The sequence below is a fragment of the Pleurodeles waltl genome, chromosome 11, assembly GCF_031143425.1.
Source record: "Pleurodeles waltl isolate 20211129_DDA chromosome 11, aPleWal1.hap1.20221129, whole genome shotgun sequence".
Classification (NCBI taxonomy): Eukaryota; Metazoa; Chordata; class Amphibia; order Caudata; family Salamandridae; genus Pleurodeles; species Pleurodeles waltl.
The window spans coordinates 96,383,880-96,401,601 of NC_090450.1; the positions used below are offsets into that span (position 1 = coordinate 96,383,880).

Sequence of the window (17,722 nt, forward strand, 5' to 3'; positions counted from 1 at the left end):
CAGGAGACTCCAACATGTCTAGTTGGAGCTTTTTGGGTCTCAGCCTCTTAGTAAGAGTATCATCTCACAGCCTTTCTTAGATAAACTGCAGAATTGCAGATGTTTTTCTATTTTTGTGTCTGTTTTGCTGCTTATACGAATGTTTAATGAGATCACTTGAATATGCTTCTTCAATCATTATTCTATGTTGTCACAAGATCAGTTTACATTACAATAATGCTCTTCTTTTTAGCTAACAGTGTTGTTTTATGAAATAACAAAATACAATTCTTATAATTAGTCTTTATTACAGATTAAATAAAAGTAACCCTTTGTTAGCTCCCTGAAAAGCAAATGATTTAAATGTAGTTATTCATCATATCATCTCTCTGGCATCTTAAAGGTACAGCAACATCCTCGCCTAATTCTGAATTGGGAAGCACAGGTCCTATCCTAGATGACAAAGAAGACTCCTATTTTACTGAAATTCGAAATTTCATTGGAAACAGCCACCACAACAAGCACTCTCCGAGTAATTCAGACGAGAGGTGAGTGACAGTCATCCTATGCAATGATGCAAAGCTGCGTTAGAGGCCAGTCATAGGGCCGCATGACAATTCGAGGGTTTGGATCTCGTTGTACTGCCCTGAAAATGTTTTACTCCTTGCCCTTTACAAAGGACCTTTTAATTTGTTTTTATTCAAATATGTTTGCTAAATAGATGTTGTTGCTCTTAAGCAGGTAAGCTTAAAGACTTTGCTTGGCAGAATTTCCATAAGATCCTTCCTGTGTTAATGCCACATTTAATGACATAGCGTCCTGGAGCAGGGCTGGGATGAACTTGTCCAATTATATTAATTAGGAAGCAATTCTATTCATTTTGGACCTGGCCTGATTACATAATTTACTGTTTCCTCAATCCAGCAGTGCTCCGTTATTTTAACAATACAAGCATAGTTTTATGGTATGAAGCTTCTTCTTTAGTTAGGCAGTACCCCAAAGCCCTCCTTTTGCAATTTAAGTAACTCAATCCATTATACAGCTGTTACAACATGAACTATATTTTAAATGATTGCGTTAGCCTAAGGTAAATTTCATAATACTCTTAATAAATATACTCTTACTAAAACTTTAAAAGTCACTTCATATGCTTTTAATTAACACCAGAATGCTTCATCTTCCACAAGAGAGCACTCAACCCCAGATATAACAGTTAAACACCTCCCTTATCTTTAGTTAGTTGTAGTGGATGATGATCTTGAAGCCACTGTTGATAATCTTTATATTTATGTACTAGTGAAATAACTGCACTGTCACTGCAACTATGTATCTTATTGCGGAGACTTTGTTCTGCTTCTTAATAACATAAAGTGTAGAGCATTGGCTGCTAACTAATATTGTGAAAAGTTTGAACGTTTGTTTTGGGTACATTCCGTACCTGAGAAAATGATTTGCGATGCATGTGGGATCGAAGGGGGATCAAACAAAGTATCAGGCAGCTCCTCTGATTGCAACATTGTTTATCATGAAACTGTGCGTGATGTACTCATTAAACAATTAGTTGCCTTGTGGCTCCTACTTTGACTTTTTAAAGAGACGGCTTTTACTTATGCTACTTTGCGGAGGAGGTGTCTGTTAGAACCCCTATCACAGGATCCACCACACAATTTGAAACAAATGTTTCAAGTGTTTTGAGCATGATGATTGTATCAACTACTCCGCTCCTGTGTAGAGGTGCTCTTTCTCTATACATGTGTTGCCAAGAGTTGATGGTTTGTCAGTTATCGAGTCCAATGGTTTTTTGTTTGTCTCAGTGGTAAGTCACTACTCTGGTTCCCATATGGTCCGACTACTGGAATCTTAATTGCCTCTGACCTGTAACTGATGTATAATGAATCCAGCATGAATGAGTTGTAAGTTTCCTCCTGGTCTAGGTTTGTGAATTGATAAACATTTCAGTGACCATCACCTTTTACTAAAATGGGCATGAACTGCAGTATTTGTCGCACTTCCAGAGAGAACAGAGCTGATGTCAATATGTCTTAAGTAGTAAAACAATGAACAAATGATCATTGGGTGTCTGTGTGTACAGAAACAAACATTTGATTTTTTTCAGTGCCAAAGTGTACTTAATTGGACTTCTTTCACGAGTACTAAAATTAACAGTCTGAAAAATAAACACCTTCCAAAATGCACCTATTTCAATCGGCCCATCACCTATAACAAAGCTATAATTTGAATTAACTGTTAGATTATAATTGGGAACTGTAACATTGCTGCATCGTCTCCCACTAAACAGTTGAAGAGGGGAAGAGCCAATCTTGAGATGAAGGCATGGATGACCCTCTGAGCCCTGTGCAATTAGCAGTTAAGTACATTGTTCCAAAGCTTCTTAAATATAATTAGAAAAGTATACAGAAAGTGATGGATGAATGTTTTAATTAATCAAGGTATTGATAATTAGTCGGGCCGCATGCCAATCCATCATTTGTAATGGCTTGGGATTCAGCCTTAATAATTACCAGTGGCTGAGATTAATTCCATCACATTTTATGTATACTTTAGTATGTCGACCCAAGTGGGATGGGTATGCCCAGATGTGGGTCTCATGCACACGGTCACTGGGACCACATCCTAGTCCATCATTTTTAATGGACTTGTGTGTGGCCTGAGCAATTACCAGTGGCTGATATTGATTCAAACATTCCATCCATCACTTTAGTATGTTGCCCTAAGTGCCGTAGGTCTGCCCAAATGTGGGTCTTGTGCACACTGTGTCACTGGAGCTAAAATATACCTGGCTGAAGAGCTTTAACAAGTGTGAAACTCGTCCTGGTTTCCTTGTGTTTCGGTTCAGGGAGGACTTTGCCTGGTAGTTCAGACTGGAATTTTCCCATCAGAGCAGGATCCAGCCTGATTACCATATGACTAAGACCAAACTGAGATGGGGTGGTGTGTAAAATAATGATGGGCTGGGTTGCGGCAGAGTAATTGCCAGTGGCTGAGATCACTTCAGGCATTCCATCCATCACTTATTTTGTAAGAAATAGAGTTATCATCTGATGTTTGCCCTCTATGACCACTCTTGGATTCCCCTTCTAGTGTGTTGGCAGGTTAAATCCCTAAGATGACGAACTGCTGGGGTGGTTTCTTAACTTCTCGTTTGCACATCCCCGACTCCCCACCTTCTGATACACAAGATAATTGAAATAACAGTATTAGAGTGTCGGGCTTGACTTCAACATGTAGTCTTGTAGCATGGCCATACAATGACTGACATTTCATTTTCTACAACCTTTGGGTGAGCATAAAAGTTTGAGATGCACATTGGAACATTGTGCCTCTGGGCTACACAGTGAATTGCTACGACATACCAGTGTGGGAAATATAACCCCATCATAGCCATGAAGACCATTTTTGAAACTCCAAATGCCATGCCAATCTTTCAATAAGTTTCAACCCCCTAAAAGCAGAGAATTATTAAATAATAAATCTTATTCTAACCAATAAGTAATGCTACATTCCTAGTTCTCTGTTTCTTAGTGTTAACGATGCTGTTTTTTTAAACGCTGTAGCAATAATTTCACTTTGCGTTTTTTCTGTGTATAGGTATATAGTTGCATGCTTATTTTATGTTTATAATTCATTTTAAACTATATAAAGTAAATGTATTTCCTAAATGTCCCATATTCTTCAAGAAAAGAGAAAATGTTACATTAATACAAATATTCAAGCCCAACTGCTTTCTTGATTGCCAGTTTTCTTCCAACATCTGGTCTCAATATGTGCCACAGGGAAAGTTTGCAAAATAGAGCTCTATGGGTCTTGCAGTGTTTCCTTTCGAAACGTGTTACTTGAGACAACCTCTGATGGATATTGTATCCCTGGCAAATTACTGTTTTAAAAAGTGAAATGGGTAAATTAGTTTGCCCATGCAAGAGGTTTCTCTACCCAGGTACAAGTCCTTTTCGTTAATTTCTGAAAACATTCCTGTTGAATTCTCAAAGTTGACAAATCAGTCTTGAATTTTCTTTTCTGCTGATGTCCAAGTTACTTAAACACAACAAAATAAATGTATCTAGTTGTTAAATTAGTGATATCTCAGACATGAAATAAGTAAGAAGTAGGGCTATAATAACTGTGACAAAACAGGCATTGAGCAGAGAGGCATTAATAATGATCAGCTGCATCCCTTCAGCTAAGTTTTCCTCAATTATTTCATTATGATGGTTCCTCTTCTGATTTAATCACTCCTTACATTGTAGGGAGTACAATGAGATTTTTGTTGTTGTCTTAATATTATTTTGTACCACCCTCCTTTGGTGGGGGTAATGAAAGCGCTTCTTATAATTATAATACAGAGTAGGCAATGGCACACATGAATAGTGATGGCAGGTAAATTACTATTTATTCCAGTGCAGTCTAAACATGTCAAATTTCCTTGAACGAGTAAAAATATGTTGCAGAGAAGCACAGCTGTTTTAATAGTGGTCGAATTGGTCCTGTGAGATTGGGTGGGGAGGCAGCAGTATGTATTGTTAAATTTTCAGCTCAATATTTTACTAAAATAAATATATGCAGTAACTTAGTAGCAATGTATATGTTTCCATTTCAGGTTAACTGTTGATAGATGATGACATAGCCTGTTGTGCTGTGTTGGTCTAAAGCAGTATACTGAAATCCCTTGTTTCCGTTATTGGTGGGGTGCAGGCTGCTTGCATGCAGTGCCAGTTATAAGTCAAATATGGGGGTCATGATCAGATAGGACTGAGTTAAACTGGTTCCAGGCCATTTCCACAATTTTACGTTTTCAGTTTGCTACTCGTGCCCTTGCTTTGGCTTTATAATACCAAACATGCTTCTGATTAAGGATTTCAGTCCAGCATGAAGCAATATGTCATCAGTTGATGTTGAGAGAAGCCCTTACAGTATAGACCATCTTTGACAATTTACAAAAAAACAACTGGGAGTAGTTTGAATGTCTATAATGCCAGGACTCTATGGTGGCATCACCAGTTATGTCACAGCTATCCCTTAACTTTCTGCTTCATGAAGATTTCTGGTCCATTTTGGGGGCTTATTTTTACCAAGACAAATACAACACTACTTTGCAAGAACACATTCATTATAATTTGTTTATTTAAAAAGACTAACCCAAGCACTGTTTGGTGTCTGAGTAGGAACACAAGCAAACCCTAGACCACTTTTGCCCTTTTTGGCTTTCATCAGTAGGGAACAGCCTTAGTTTATAGGCACGTCGAGCACAGGACATTTTGTTTGGGCTTTACTGTATTCACTGTGCCATAGGTCTTGAGCTGCACCCTACTGATGAAGCTCAAATGAGCCATAACTCAGCTGGGGTTGCTTGTGTTCCTGCTGAGAGGGGACCTGGCCTGGCAGTTTGGATTGGCCTGTTACTATTGGAGGAGAAACTATGTTGGTTTGCATGTGGCTGGTTCCTGTCTGAGGTGTCATGGTGGACACAAGACCTATAGTCTGGTGTAAGACCTAGAGAAATGTCTAGTGGCTGAGATAAGTTCAGTCAATACACTCCTCACCATTTTGCTTTTCTCAATATCTGATTGCAAGTATCCTGTTGCAACAGCATTTTGTTCAATTGTGGTGTAGCACTGGGCATGATATACATAGCCTTTGTGTGCTCCTACAGGTATAATTATTTCCACAATGTGTTTGGGCACCTCTTGGGACCCCCAACTACCTTTATGGGCAAAGTTGTCAGTACTAAGTACTAGCTCAGTCAACGAAAAATCATTTAGCATTTGGAATACTAGGTTTATTTTTTTGATTATATTTACCATATTTAATTGGAAAGTGAATTACTAACCTTATTTCAAAGTGTACATTCTGCCTAATTTGCTTACAGGCATGCAGCACATTTCTCCTGACTCTACTTAAAATTACAAAAGAGTCTATGTAATGGCACTTTTAATTATCTAAATAAAGATTAATACTTGAAGAACATCACAGATTTGTTTGTTGTTGCAGTTTCTTGTGGTGGGCAGCTTGTGTATCCGTATTTGATACTCTCTCCCCAGAGCTAGAATTTTGTCTTGTCTGTACTACTTTCTGAGATGTGCACAATGGTTGCAAACCATTCTTATCTATTATGCTGAAGTTTTAGTTAGAAGCCACTAAGTTTTAAGTACACCAGAAAGCACAATAATGAATATGGAATGGGAAATGGTTTGTAATTATATGGTCAAATGACATTCATTAGGTTTGTGGCCACGCTGTGTTGTGCTGAACTGTAAGGTAATGCCGACAATATCAACATCAAATAGACCTTAAATAGATTTTATTACAAGAATGACAAATCCATCTGTAACTTCCTATAGTTTAAGCTCATAGGAGGTCCCTCATCTTGTCTAGCGTGCACTCTTTAGGCACTCATTAGGTTGGCCTTTGAACCACTTTTTCTCGAGTGTCATTCAATGTACATTTTTTGCAGTCCCATGTGGAATTGATGAAATCTGCTTCCTCCATGCATGGCTGTGTTGTGAGTCTAAAGTTTCTTGGTTTGGCGTTAATGTTGCTCTAAATAGATTAACTTTGCAGTCTCACCTTGATGATGAAAGGCTAGGCGAGTTCCTATCACAAGGATTCACATTTTGAAGTCTCGGCAACCCTCCATTTTAATATCTCCCACTGTTGTGTGATGGTGGAAAATGCCAGCTAGTTTACAGCTGTTTGATCTTGGGCATTCAAGGTTGTCATCAGGAGCGCATCTTGAGGTGATTTCATAGATCAAAGAAATCGCAAATAACATTTAATAGTTCAGGGTTTGTTGTGCAACCCAACACCAGATCATTTTAGGTGTGCACTATCCAAATACCTAGAGGATATTGAATTGTTTTCAAGAAAATTTGTCAATACAGACTTGCTCATTTTGTATGTCAGAGCTCCTTTCGTGATGTAGCAAGTCCATTGAAACAGACATCTCCACTTTGGGTGGCGAGCTCCCCACTGCCGAACACATGGGTCTATGTCTTATTTCGATGCATTTCCACTTTGTGCACGATCAGGTTTTCTGCGCTCCCTGAAGGAGTCACATTCATGTCATTTACTGGTAGTAGAGATATATAATTCACTACAATTACGATGTCTGTCTCACAGCGAATAACCATTACAGTCTCTATCAGGAGGCGAGTACTACCTTGTAGAATATCTGATCTTTGTTTTCCTTCCTTTGAATGAGGTGCACATCAATGTAGGGTTCCATGTTGTAATGTTATTCAAATGCAGGTTTATTTTATGCTTTCAGAAGGAACATCTTCCACCTCCTTATACATCTTGACCTGTCCCTCGTCAAGGTGTCATAGGCTGCTTTTTGCCGAGGCATGGATGATAATGTAGAAAAATATACACCAATGATCAACCTTCCTAGATAGTTGAAAATACCAATTCTAGAGAGCGCTAGGGTCAATGGAATAAATATTGCTGATTTTATGTACATACGGGTGTACATTTGTTGAGGGATTTATGCTTGCTACTAAAAGTTTACTAACTGCTGTGTGTGCCTCTGTGTATATATATATATATATCACATCACTATATATTTAGAAGTGCCAGTATGTTTTTCTCTATGTGTATGTTTTGTTAAACATTTTCTATACTTTCTTTTTTGTATCAGAGTGAATGGCAGCCACTTCACAGATGAAAAGGTTATGTTGGCAAGTCAGGTGTCTGGCATCATGGATGACGATGAAGTTGAAGATGAAGGAATATTAGATGAAGATGATGAGGAGGACGATAGTGATGGCCAGGAAAAGGCACTTAAGGAATGTATTGCACTTGACATAAATGAAGAAACTCCTGAAGAGGACTATGAGGAGGAAATTAACACCAAGAAAACCTGTAAAGATTCTCCTGAGAGGTTAGTTAATGCATTACTTTCGGCTTACAGCTGGGAGCAAGGTATAGCATCTTTTTGTTTCACCATTTAAGAGGCAGGTCCACTGAAAATTCGGTTTAAGCATAACGAGAAACGTAATAGTGTAATAAAAATGTAAGATTATTAAACTGTGATTGAATCTTGAAAACCCAATCAACAAACAAGTATATTAGAGAAAGATGGTGAGAGATAAAACCAAAGTTTTTATACAGATCACAATAGGACAGGAAAACATATTAACTGTTCTAATATGAAGGGCAAGGAAACGGGCTAGACAATACGATCTGAACGATGAAAGGTAGAATAAAGTGGGATTGCAAATAAATAAAGCTCTACATGACTGAAATATTGAAAATGTAAACATGGGAAAATGTGTTCCATGTACCTTCAAGTGATCTACAAACATGGATGTAATTCACACTTGGAACAGAAGCCACAGTATTAAATTTTTTTATTTAACCATTTTTCTAGATTGTGTTATGTTAAGTCTGTAGAAACAAAACCGCTGTTTGTACTGAGTTTCTGTATCATTTCTCTGATAGCTTTTATTTTTGTTTTCATAGATCTATTTACTATTATTCACACAAAGATCTAGTTAAGTGCGTAGAGCATATTCCGTTTAGATTGTAAGAAAAGAATGATTGAGATCATGAACTGTTACATAATGCTTTGTGTATTGAAAATATCACTATCTGCTTTGGTTATTTAGGTATAAAGACGATGAATTCAAATCCGGTCTTTCTGCCCTGGACCACATAAGACACTTCACAGATAGTCTCAAAATGAGGAACTTTGAAGAAAATCAATTCAGTGATTCTGAGTTGGCTGCATATACGTCTTCTAACCTGCAGGAGGATTTAAAGCAACCATTGTACAGGAAATCTAAGTCGCAGGTAATGAGAAGCGTGTTTAGAATGTGGTGATTAAGATTTCTTGTATTTCTGCAGGCAGTAAAGGTAAATGTGTGTAAATATCCTGCTAGTGATCAAAAGTTGAGTCCTGTTAAATTAAAATTGTGAAATAATATAAATTAATATAATAATACTATTAACATTTGAATTTTGCTTGAAACACCGGTTTTGCATTCACAAAGGTTTCACTCTCTGGTGCGAAAGTAAAAGCAGAACCTCCATGAAAATCTGCCTCCTTGATTTTTAAGAGTACCTATCATTGTTTTTTTCTTTTTATAGTGAATTCTTGAAAGCTATACTATCACACTATCCATTTGTATATTTATTCTGGCAACTCAGTTTAACATGTCAGAATTCATATTAATCTAATATGAAAAGGCTGTTTAATGGCACCTTCGGGAACCTATTTCTAACAGGCTTATTTAATACAACAAATTTTAATATATATTAAAAGTATTTTTATTTTTAATTGTCGAACAGTAAATGGAGAAGTCAATACATAGTAACAATCCCAACTTAAATCGTATACATAAGAGTTTACAAGCATCAGTGCATTTGTGTTAAAGTTCAATGCGTATTGTGTATGTCAAAGAGATAATGAACGTTTACGAGGTTGTGATCCATATATTAAGAACTAGGATATATTAATCATAAATATAAACATGTAGCTTATATGGAAGTGAACAAATAACTGAATTAGTTTGTGTGAAGTTGTGATATGAGTACCAAGCACCGTCAAGGCACATAGACAGAGTCTGAAAACGGGTAAATAATCACTTAAACATTACTGTTTCCAGTAGCAAATTCATGTTTTTGCTATATGTAGTAGTACAGTGGGTTAACTCTCATAACAATTTCCAGTGAAACCGTGCGTGCCATACTTACAAACCCATAAATGAATGGCGATCCGTCCATCTGATTAAGTGTCAGATTCAATTTATTTAGACACCAGTCATTCTGTTAGATCAGAAGTAACTTTCAGATGGGCTTCTAGACAAAACAAGGTTGTCCCTTGAAATGATTCGAATCAAGATGTACTCGAGGGAAGCAACTGAGCAACAAGAAAATTAAAATAATCCCATTTAAAGCACACCCACCATCTGAAGCAAGCAGACTGGACCCTGCTTAGGAGAATTTGCTTCACCCTTTCATCTGCCTTCGTGTGTCCATCCAACCTTTCTTACAGCCTTTCATATATGCATGTATCTTTCAGCCACCAATATATCAATGTATTCTTTCTTTCACTCTAGTCCTCTGTCCATTATTCATCCTTTCACTCTGCGTCCGTCCATTCACCCTTCCAACTATTCATACTTTAATCATTCTTTCGATCTTTCACCTTTTTCTTCCTTATTTCCTGTCATTTTCCACCACCAGTCTTTCTTTCCTGTTTCTATCTGCACATTTTTCTTACCTTTTTATCTCACTCACTTTATTTGTCCCTCTAGCTCTGTTTTTCACAGATTCTCCTAATTTCTCCTATTCCTTCACTGTATATGTCCGTCCAACATCCACACTCCTCTGTCATGGTGTTCCCCAACAGTATTATGTAGGATCATTTACATACAGAAGAAGCCCAAAAATAATTGTGTTTGTGAAACTGAGTACACAAGCCCATAAGGCCCAGTGGCAGTGCCCACTCAGGCGGCTTACGGTCAACGTCAATGAGAAGTGTACATCGGCATATTCATTTTAAAGTTAACTAATTTACAATAAAAATTAAAATATTTTAGGCACTCCACCTACCTGCAATGCAAAATATGCCATGAAATACACAAATAAGTTCCTTCTGTGATTAAATGAAGTGAATCCTTTACTTGTCAGTTTATTTTCTTAGCCCTGCAAGAAAGTAATGAAAATTATTTGACTCTTGGGTAGGAAGATTTAACCATGTTGGCTTTTTATGAAACAATCGGCAAGGAAATGTGCTTACTCTTTTTCAAACCTTTTTTTAATTTTTTTATACAGGCTTATGCTATGATGCTCTCTCTCTCCGAGAAGGAATCACTTCATTCTGCGTCACACAATTCTGCCAACATATGGCAGACAATGGCACGAGCTTCTGCAGAATCCAGTGCTATTCAGTCAGTAAGCCACGTATGACATTGTGACATAACTAGAATGGGACCAAGTCCAACCCGTAGCATGGCTCTTTTCTTATGTGACTATTTAAAAGACTGCTGAGCAGAATGCCTTATAAATCTGCAGGGTCTCTCACGAACGTCTGGTGACCTTAAACTGATTAATTAAAAAGAAGACACTATTTATTCTCGTTGTTTTGTTTTGCACAGCTAAGGCAGCTGCTGGTTTCTGGAAGGTCAGTGCATTTGAGACACTCTCAGTGGAGATATTGACCATGTTGGGCAAAACATGTCTTCCAGTTCATCCGGTGTGAAGGATTGCAGTTTGCATTAATGCAACCTGTAGCACACATTGACATACCGTTTTTGTACACCATCATTTCATGCACAGGATTAAGAACAATAGCTGTCTTGGAATAATTTTCTTTTTGCAACGTGATGTATAACCCTTTGAAGACTGAAAGAATTGTACAGACATTCTCAGTTGACTTAGAAGCCAACAATGGGACAGACGCATCCTTAATAATACCTTCGTGACTGCTCTGTGGAGGTGAACAAATAAACCATTAACTTGTACTATGTATATATGAAGAAACATCTGAGGTTCAGTACTCAAAGAGGCTCATATTCATGGGATTCTGTTTCAAGATGGCCCTTGTCTCTAGCACCACTAATTTGTCTTCTTGTTAAATGTTTGCCAAATCAATGTACTGACATTTTAATTTCAGACAATCATGTCATTTCTTTCTTTTTCGTTTATGTACTTTGTATTTATTTGCTGTCAAGCAGCTGTTGATTTCGAATAGCACTATTCTAGTTCCACACTAGATTGCGTCTTAGGCACCCACAGAATTCCAAGATGGATGGAAACTGATCTGTGTATGTAAGTGCTCAATTGTGTTTAAATTTTATTGCATTCCCATTTTTTGCAACAAAATAAAAAAAAAAAAAATCAATGAAAGTTGGATTTTTGTAAGCCAAATAATTCATTTGATTGTATAAACAGTTATAATTTCCTCATGGAAGCATGATTCTTATGATTAAAACTGTACCCAATATTTTCTGCTGATTGTCTGCAAGCTTGTGTGATGTTATGTTCATGTTAATCCTATTTGTAAAATTAGTGTTCCAAACCTATGTTGAAAAAGATTATTTTGCCCTTCAATAAGGGACTAGATTCATTTTCTTCTGTTTGTATTTGATTTTGAAATAATCAGCAGTTGAGGTACTTTCTTTAAAAATGCTTTGTACAATGTAACTGTTATGCATTTCCGTACTTTACTGTGGGAGGAGTAAGTACACAAAATAAAGGACTACCAAGATAAAGATGTCTTCATATTCATTTTTCATGCTAATTTTTCTAAACAAAAGCTTGTTGCTGTGGGTTTAAAAAAATAAACATTTTGCAAATGCACCTGTTTCATTTATATATCCCATTCAGATGGCTAACATTTTCAAATGGTGCCGCCTTGCTCAATAAACAAGAAAATCGTGTTAGTATGAAGTAAAGTCTATGATGTACCTATTCCTACTATTTGCTGTAGCCTACGGTGCCCACAATTTTGTTGGGTTAATAATTTCATTTTGGACATTTTGGAGTCTTAGGGGCTCATTGCAAGGCTGCCGGCCTCGCAGTGACACTTGGACCACCCCAACTATGTTCCCTGACGGGGTAACAGTGGTCAGGGTTGTAACCAGACAGGGCGGTGCTGAACTCTGCAAGTGTGGCTGATTACAACCTCACCTTCTGCCATCCTTTTCATGGCAGGGACCCCACCATGAAAAGGCTGGCGGAAAGACAGGGGGCCCCCCTGCCCAGCACCTTCGGAATGTGCACATTCTGAGGGTGCTGTAGTGTTAAGATATTGTCCTGGGCTACATTAAAGGAGCCGAGGTCAATATCCTAACATTATTCTCGACAGTCAGCCCAGGCGGGGTGGGGACGGTCCATGGTCACGGCGGTGGTGTTTTCCACGCAAGTTTGGCAGTCCTGTGGTGGGACCGCTGAACTCCTAATGAGCCCTTAATTTGATGTGTGGCAGCCTGCTATAATGGGTTCAACTTTACTCTAATGGAGTTAACAATAACTTTACTGTGGGGTGGTGTTTTGTTTGGATGAATGGAAGAAAGTTTTGTGTAGTTTTAATTGATTGAGATAGGAATCTGCTCCAGACTGAGTTTTCAAACTGACATAAGCAGCAAACAGGGTACCAATTTTGAGAACTTTAAGTGTAATTGGGATAATTTATTTGAAGAAATGTTTTGGATTTTTTTCTGTTGGGGGGCAGATGGATTCCATTTTCTTAGAAGTGGTGTGTGCCTAGTACTATGCTTGCGGTCATGCCTTGCAGACATTAACATTTAAACTGGTCCAGTTTCATTTACCGTTAGGCAATTTGTGGTATTAGCACGTTTGTCCTCTTAACCAATGACTTTCATGTAGGTTTGCATGTTGTTGTTGTATGAGTGAAAGAGGTGGTTGGGAGTTCTCAATAGGTTCATTGGAGGCTTAAAATAGAAAAGTAAAGGTGATGAGATTAACAGCGGGGTAGGTGAACTCCAAATGTAACTGATGAGGGGGATGGAGACGTCCCCTAGTCTTCTCTTACTACTTCTGTCCAGTCTACAGTAGTAATTAAATAATTATAGTGACTAGTAGAGAACAAGGTACCTGTGAAAGGTGTGGATTTGAGGATGGTGTGCAGAAAGAGCCAGATCAGCATGCAAAAGTGATCTTTGCTCAGCCACATCAAGTATGTCGTCATGTATGTTGGTGAGGACATTTGCAGAACCTAAATGGTTGGGCCTTGTACTTTCTGTGAGGTATAGAGCTGAGCAGTGATCAATTTTCCATTACTTTAAAAATCTACAAAGTTATTAGGTTCCGCTGCAGGTGTGACTTTAGAGTGTGGGAAGCATGTAGTGTTTAGTGGAGAGTGGGCCTTTCTAGTTAGGTCGTTTGTTTATTATTGTACAAAAGTGTGGGTGAGCACTTATGCTAGTGTGGAGGTGTTGTGAAATAGGCACTTGACTCTGCTTGATCTGTAGCCATGCAGGTGAGTGAAGGTGTTGATTAGGAGAGAGAGAGAGAGACTATTACATTCTCTGATATTGTACTGGTTTATGTTCAGCAGATAAATTTGGGTTCCTTGTAGACTAGGCCTTTTTTCCATTTCTTTTCATTATATAAGGAGCACTGGTAAGCGACAGGTGTTCTGACCAATACCCTCATTCTTTGTCTATGCATGGACATGACTTATTTACATTGAATGATATACTGTATTGATTTACAGAAGTAGCTGTCTTGAGTCTATATTCAGAGTGCGAACATGGATGTGATGCCAAGCTGAGGTACTAAATATGTTATTCTTTACAGTGATTTGTAAAGCATGGCTGGTAGAAGGGCACTGTCCATAAGAAATATCTCACTTATTTCTTGCATGGGACTGCAGGAACACTGTGAATTAGCAGTACTTCTCATATGATGTTTAATGTAGATGGTTGCACGTGTTGACTTTCCAGGCGAGCATATTGGCTTGTGCACCTTTGAGCCACATGACTTTGGGCATGTGCATGACCTGGAATAACACTGTAATTAATGTGTGTGTGTGTGTGTGTGTGTGTGTGTGTTATTATTGTACAAAAGTGTGGGTGAGCACTTATGCTAGTGTGGAGGTGTTGTGAAATAGGCACTTGACTCTGCTTGATCTGTAGCCATGCAGGTGAGTGAAGGTGTTGATTAGGAGAGAGAGAGAGAGACTATTACATTCTCTGATATTGTACTGGTTTATGTTCAGCAGATAAATTTGGGTTCCTTGTAGACTAGGCCTTTTTTCCATTTCTTTTCATTATATAAGGAGCACTGGTAAGCGACAGGTGTTCTGACCAATACCCTCATTCTTTGTCTATGCATGGACATGACTTATTTACATTGAATGATATACTGTATTGATTTACAGAAGTAGCTGTCTTGAGTCTATATTCAGAGTGCGAACATGGATGTGATGCCAAGCTGAGGTACTAAATATGTTATTCTTTACAGTGATTTGTAAAGCATGGCTGGTAGAAGGGCACTGTCCATAAGAAATATCTCACTTATTTCTTGCATGGGACTGCAGGAACACTGTGAATTAGCAGTACTTCTCATATGATGTTTAATGTAGATGGTTGCACGTGTTGACTTTCCAGGCGAGCATATTGGCTTGTGCACCTTTGAGCCACATGACTTTGGGCATGTGCATGACCTGGAATAACACTGTAATTAGTGTGTGTGTGTGTGTGTGTGTGTGTGTGTGTGTGTGTGTGTGTGTGTGTGTGTGTGTGTGTGTGTGTGTATATATATATATATATATACACACACACATACACACCATTATGGTGGGTCATTAAGGTTGAGTGTGGGACTAATTTCCGGTGGTGGTTCACAATTAGCAAGAACTACATGTTGTGAGCAAGTCAGGTAACCTTTTCAATTTGTTTGTTTTTATTCTGCTGAATTACCTATCACCCATTGGTCCTGTTGAGGCTGACAAAGTACATAGGCCAAAACGAGTCGACATTACCACTTCAAAGGATCCAAACATGAAAAGGACATTGTTAGGACCCGATGCGATAGTTTTCAAATGAGTGGACACGTAAAAGGAACTATGCGTGTCTTATTAGATGGCGACCTGATCAGTGGAATATATTGTCAAAAGCATATGTATAACCACACTTGGAATTCTTCGGTTCCCAAATAATACAGGTTTGGTAGGCTATAGTTTTGTATGATAGTTAATTGGTGAACTGTTTTAAATACTTATTTTTGAAGTATTTTTGTATATTGTTTTGAATTTGTAAGAAAAAGAGTAAGCTGACTGATGCTTGTGCCCATATTCCACATAATTTTGTCCTAAATTAATGGAAAACTGAACGCAAAGTCTATGATTGTTGAATTGGATAGTCTAAATGTTTGCAAATTTGCTTTTCTTTTCTTGCACAAACAAATAGTGGTACATCACAAACACATTCATGGGTGTTTGTTAGAGGGTACCTTTGTCTAACTCACTACCCCTGCTTCTCTAATTTTATTTTGTAGTTTGTGCTCCAGAGATGCAGTGATTATTGGGGAATTTCCCATAGTTTGGTCAATTGTCCCTTAATAGGTGGCAAGCCAAGCATTGTGAGTAATAAGACTGCTTCCTTTTTGCTTCCCATGTTGAAATGTACAATCTTATCTCAGATGTTTTATGACCCTTAAATGCAAAGAGAGGATCTTTAATTGTAAGACATGAATTATTTATAAGGTGCTAATTCTTTCTGCTGATTTTCTTGATATTAGTGTGAAAGTTATATGTTGGCACACACACACCTGTCATTTTTTTATTTCATCTGTACCTCCTTAGGGACCCGCATGGGTATACCATGCCCTCTTTATTGATCTTTATAGGAGTTTCAGACCCTTAATTTCTCAAGTAGATCATTTTCATGCTTAATGTTGTCTTCTTTTCTATTGCTATTTCTGCTGATTCTAAGAACCTGGCTGTATGACAGTTGACTTTTTTGCATTGATGAAAGCTTGAATAATGGTGAAATAAATTCCTGACAGTAGTGACAGCACAATTGTACTTACACCCCAATCTTTTAGTAAAATCACAGATTTTACCCCGTTGTTCGTATGGACCTTTGTTGGTTATGTAAAACATTGAAAGGGAAGAAACATCTACAATACATTTCTCACTTGTAAATCCCATATGACTCCACAGTAAAGACCAGGAATCACCAAATATAGTTAAAAGGGGTTTTATTTCAGGTTATTAATCAATCCAGTATATAGGCATACCAAATGTGAGTTGAAAATATACCATAATACTGATTGTAAGCTGAAATATCTTAGTAGATTTAATCATAATAGAATGAGATACAGAATAGTGACAGCCACAACAGTAATGAAACAAATTAAAGCAAGTAGGTATTCCATAAAGAAACTTCCCTTCTCCCATCTAAGCTTAGATCCACTACAGGATTGTCTAAGTAAAGGATCTACTTAGAGAGGCATAGGAAGGTGTTGGCTTAGTATAGACCTCTGTAGAGGTCTAAGAAATGCAAATCAGTGTAAAACTTCACACTTGCTAGAATAGGGGAAAATGAGAGATCTTACCTCTTTGAGCCTAAAGGGAATATCCTTCTCTAACTGTGTGAACACCAGTTAAAACAGCAGAAAATTCAGAAATATTCTTATCTTTTCCCACACCATGAAGAAACAATATATTAGTTACTTGGGAGAAGCATTTACAACATCCCTTAGGTTTCCCATTGTATCAAAATTGTGACTAACCACAACCTTGAATATCTTAGGGTCCCGTTACATGATGAACAGAAGGCTTCTCCTGACCATTTAATCTCCATGCTTGTTGCCAATTTCTCCCCTTCAGGCCTCACTATCAGCTATCTAGTACAAACAATACTCCTTTCTCTAGCTAACAAAAATCATGACTATGCACCTTCAAAGAAAAAAAAGAATACACTGGCATAGCTAAATGCATTTCAGTTGAGGCATGCAGTTAGGCTAAGGCAAGCTATCAGTTTGAATACATAATTCTGCATATATAATTGTAACTTTCAGAATAAATGCAAACAGAATAAGAAATGACATGATTACATGTTTAACTAAACATAATGTATTCCTATATGTCTTTAACCTCTACAATTACATTTCATTAATACATTTGATACTTCATACATGTTAATGAGATTAGACACACTGAGTATAATGTCGAAAGCGCATATTTAATTGCTTAATCATCACAAATAAAGGGTGAAGTCTCAACTGTGCTGCTCCAGTAGCCTTTTTATAAGCT

The 17,722-nt window shown here is 37.7% G+C and overlaps 1 protein-coding gene across 5 annotated transcripts in view; it reads left to right on the forward strand.

Annotated features, from left to right (window-relative positions):
- The window catches only part of MECOM (MDS1 and EVI1 complex locus), a 1,802,619-nt gene extending 1,790,410 nt beyond the window's left edge, over positions 1-12,209 (forward strand). For all 5 annotated transcript variants that reach the window (XM_069213205.1, XM_069213204.1, XM_069213206.1 and 2 more), the window contains 4 exons: positions 383-527; positions 7,631-7,873; positions 8,601-8,784; positions 10,771-12,209. In XM_069213205.1, the coding sequence (XP_069069306.1) occupies positions 383-527; positions 7,631-7,873; positions 8,601-8,784; positions 10,771-10,905 (707 nt within the window). In that variant the 3' untranslated portion in view covers positions 10,906-12,209. The remainder of the gene's footprint in view (positions 1-382; positions 528-7,630; positions 7,874-8,600; positions 8,785-10,770) is intronic.
- Positions 12,210-17,722: the final 5,513 nt, after the last annotated feature.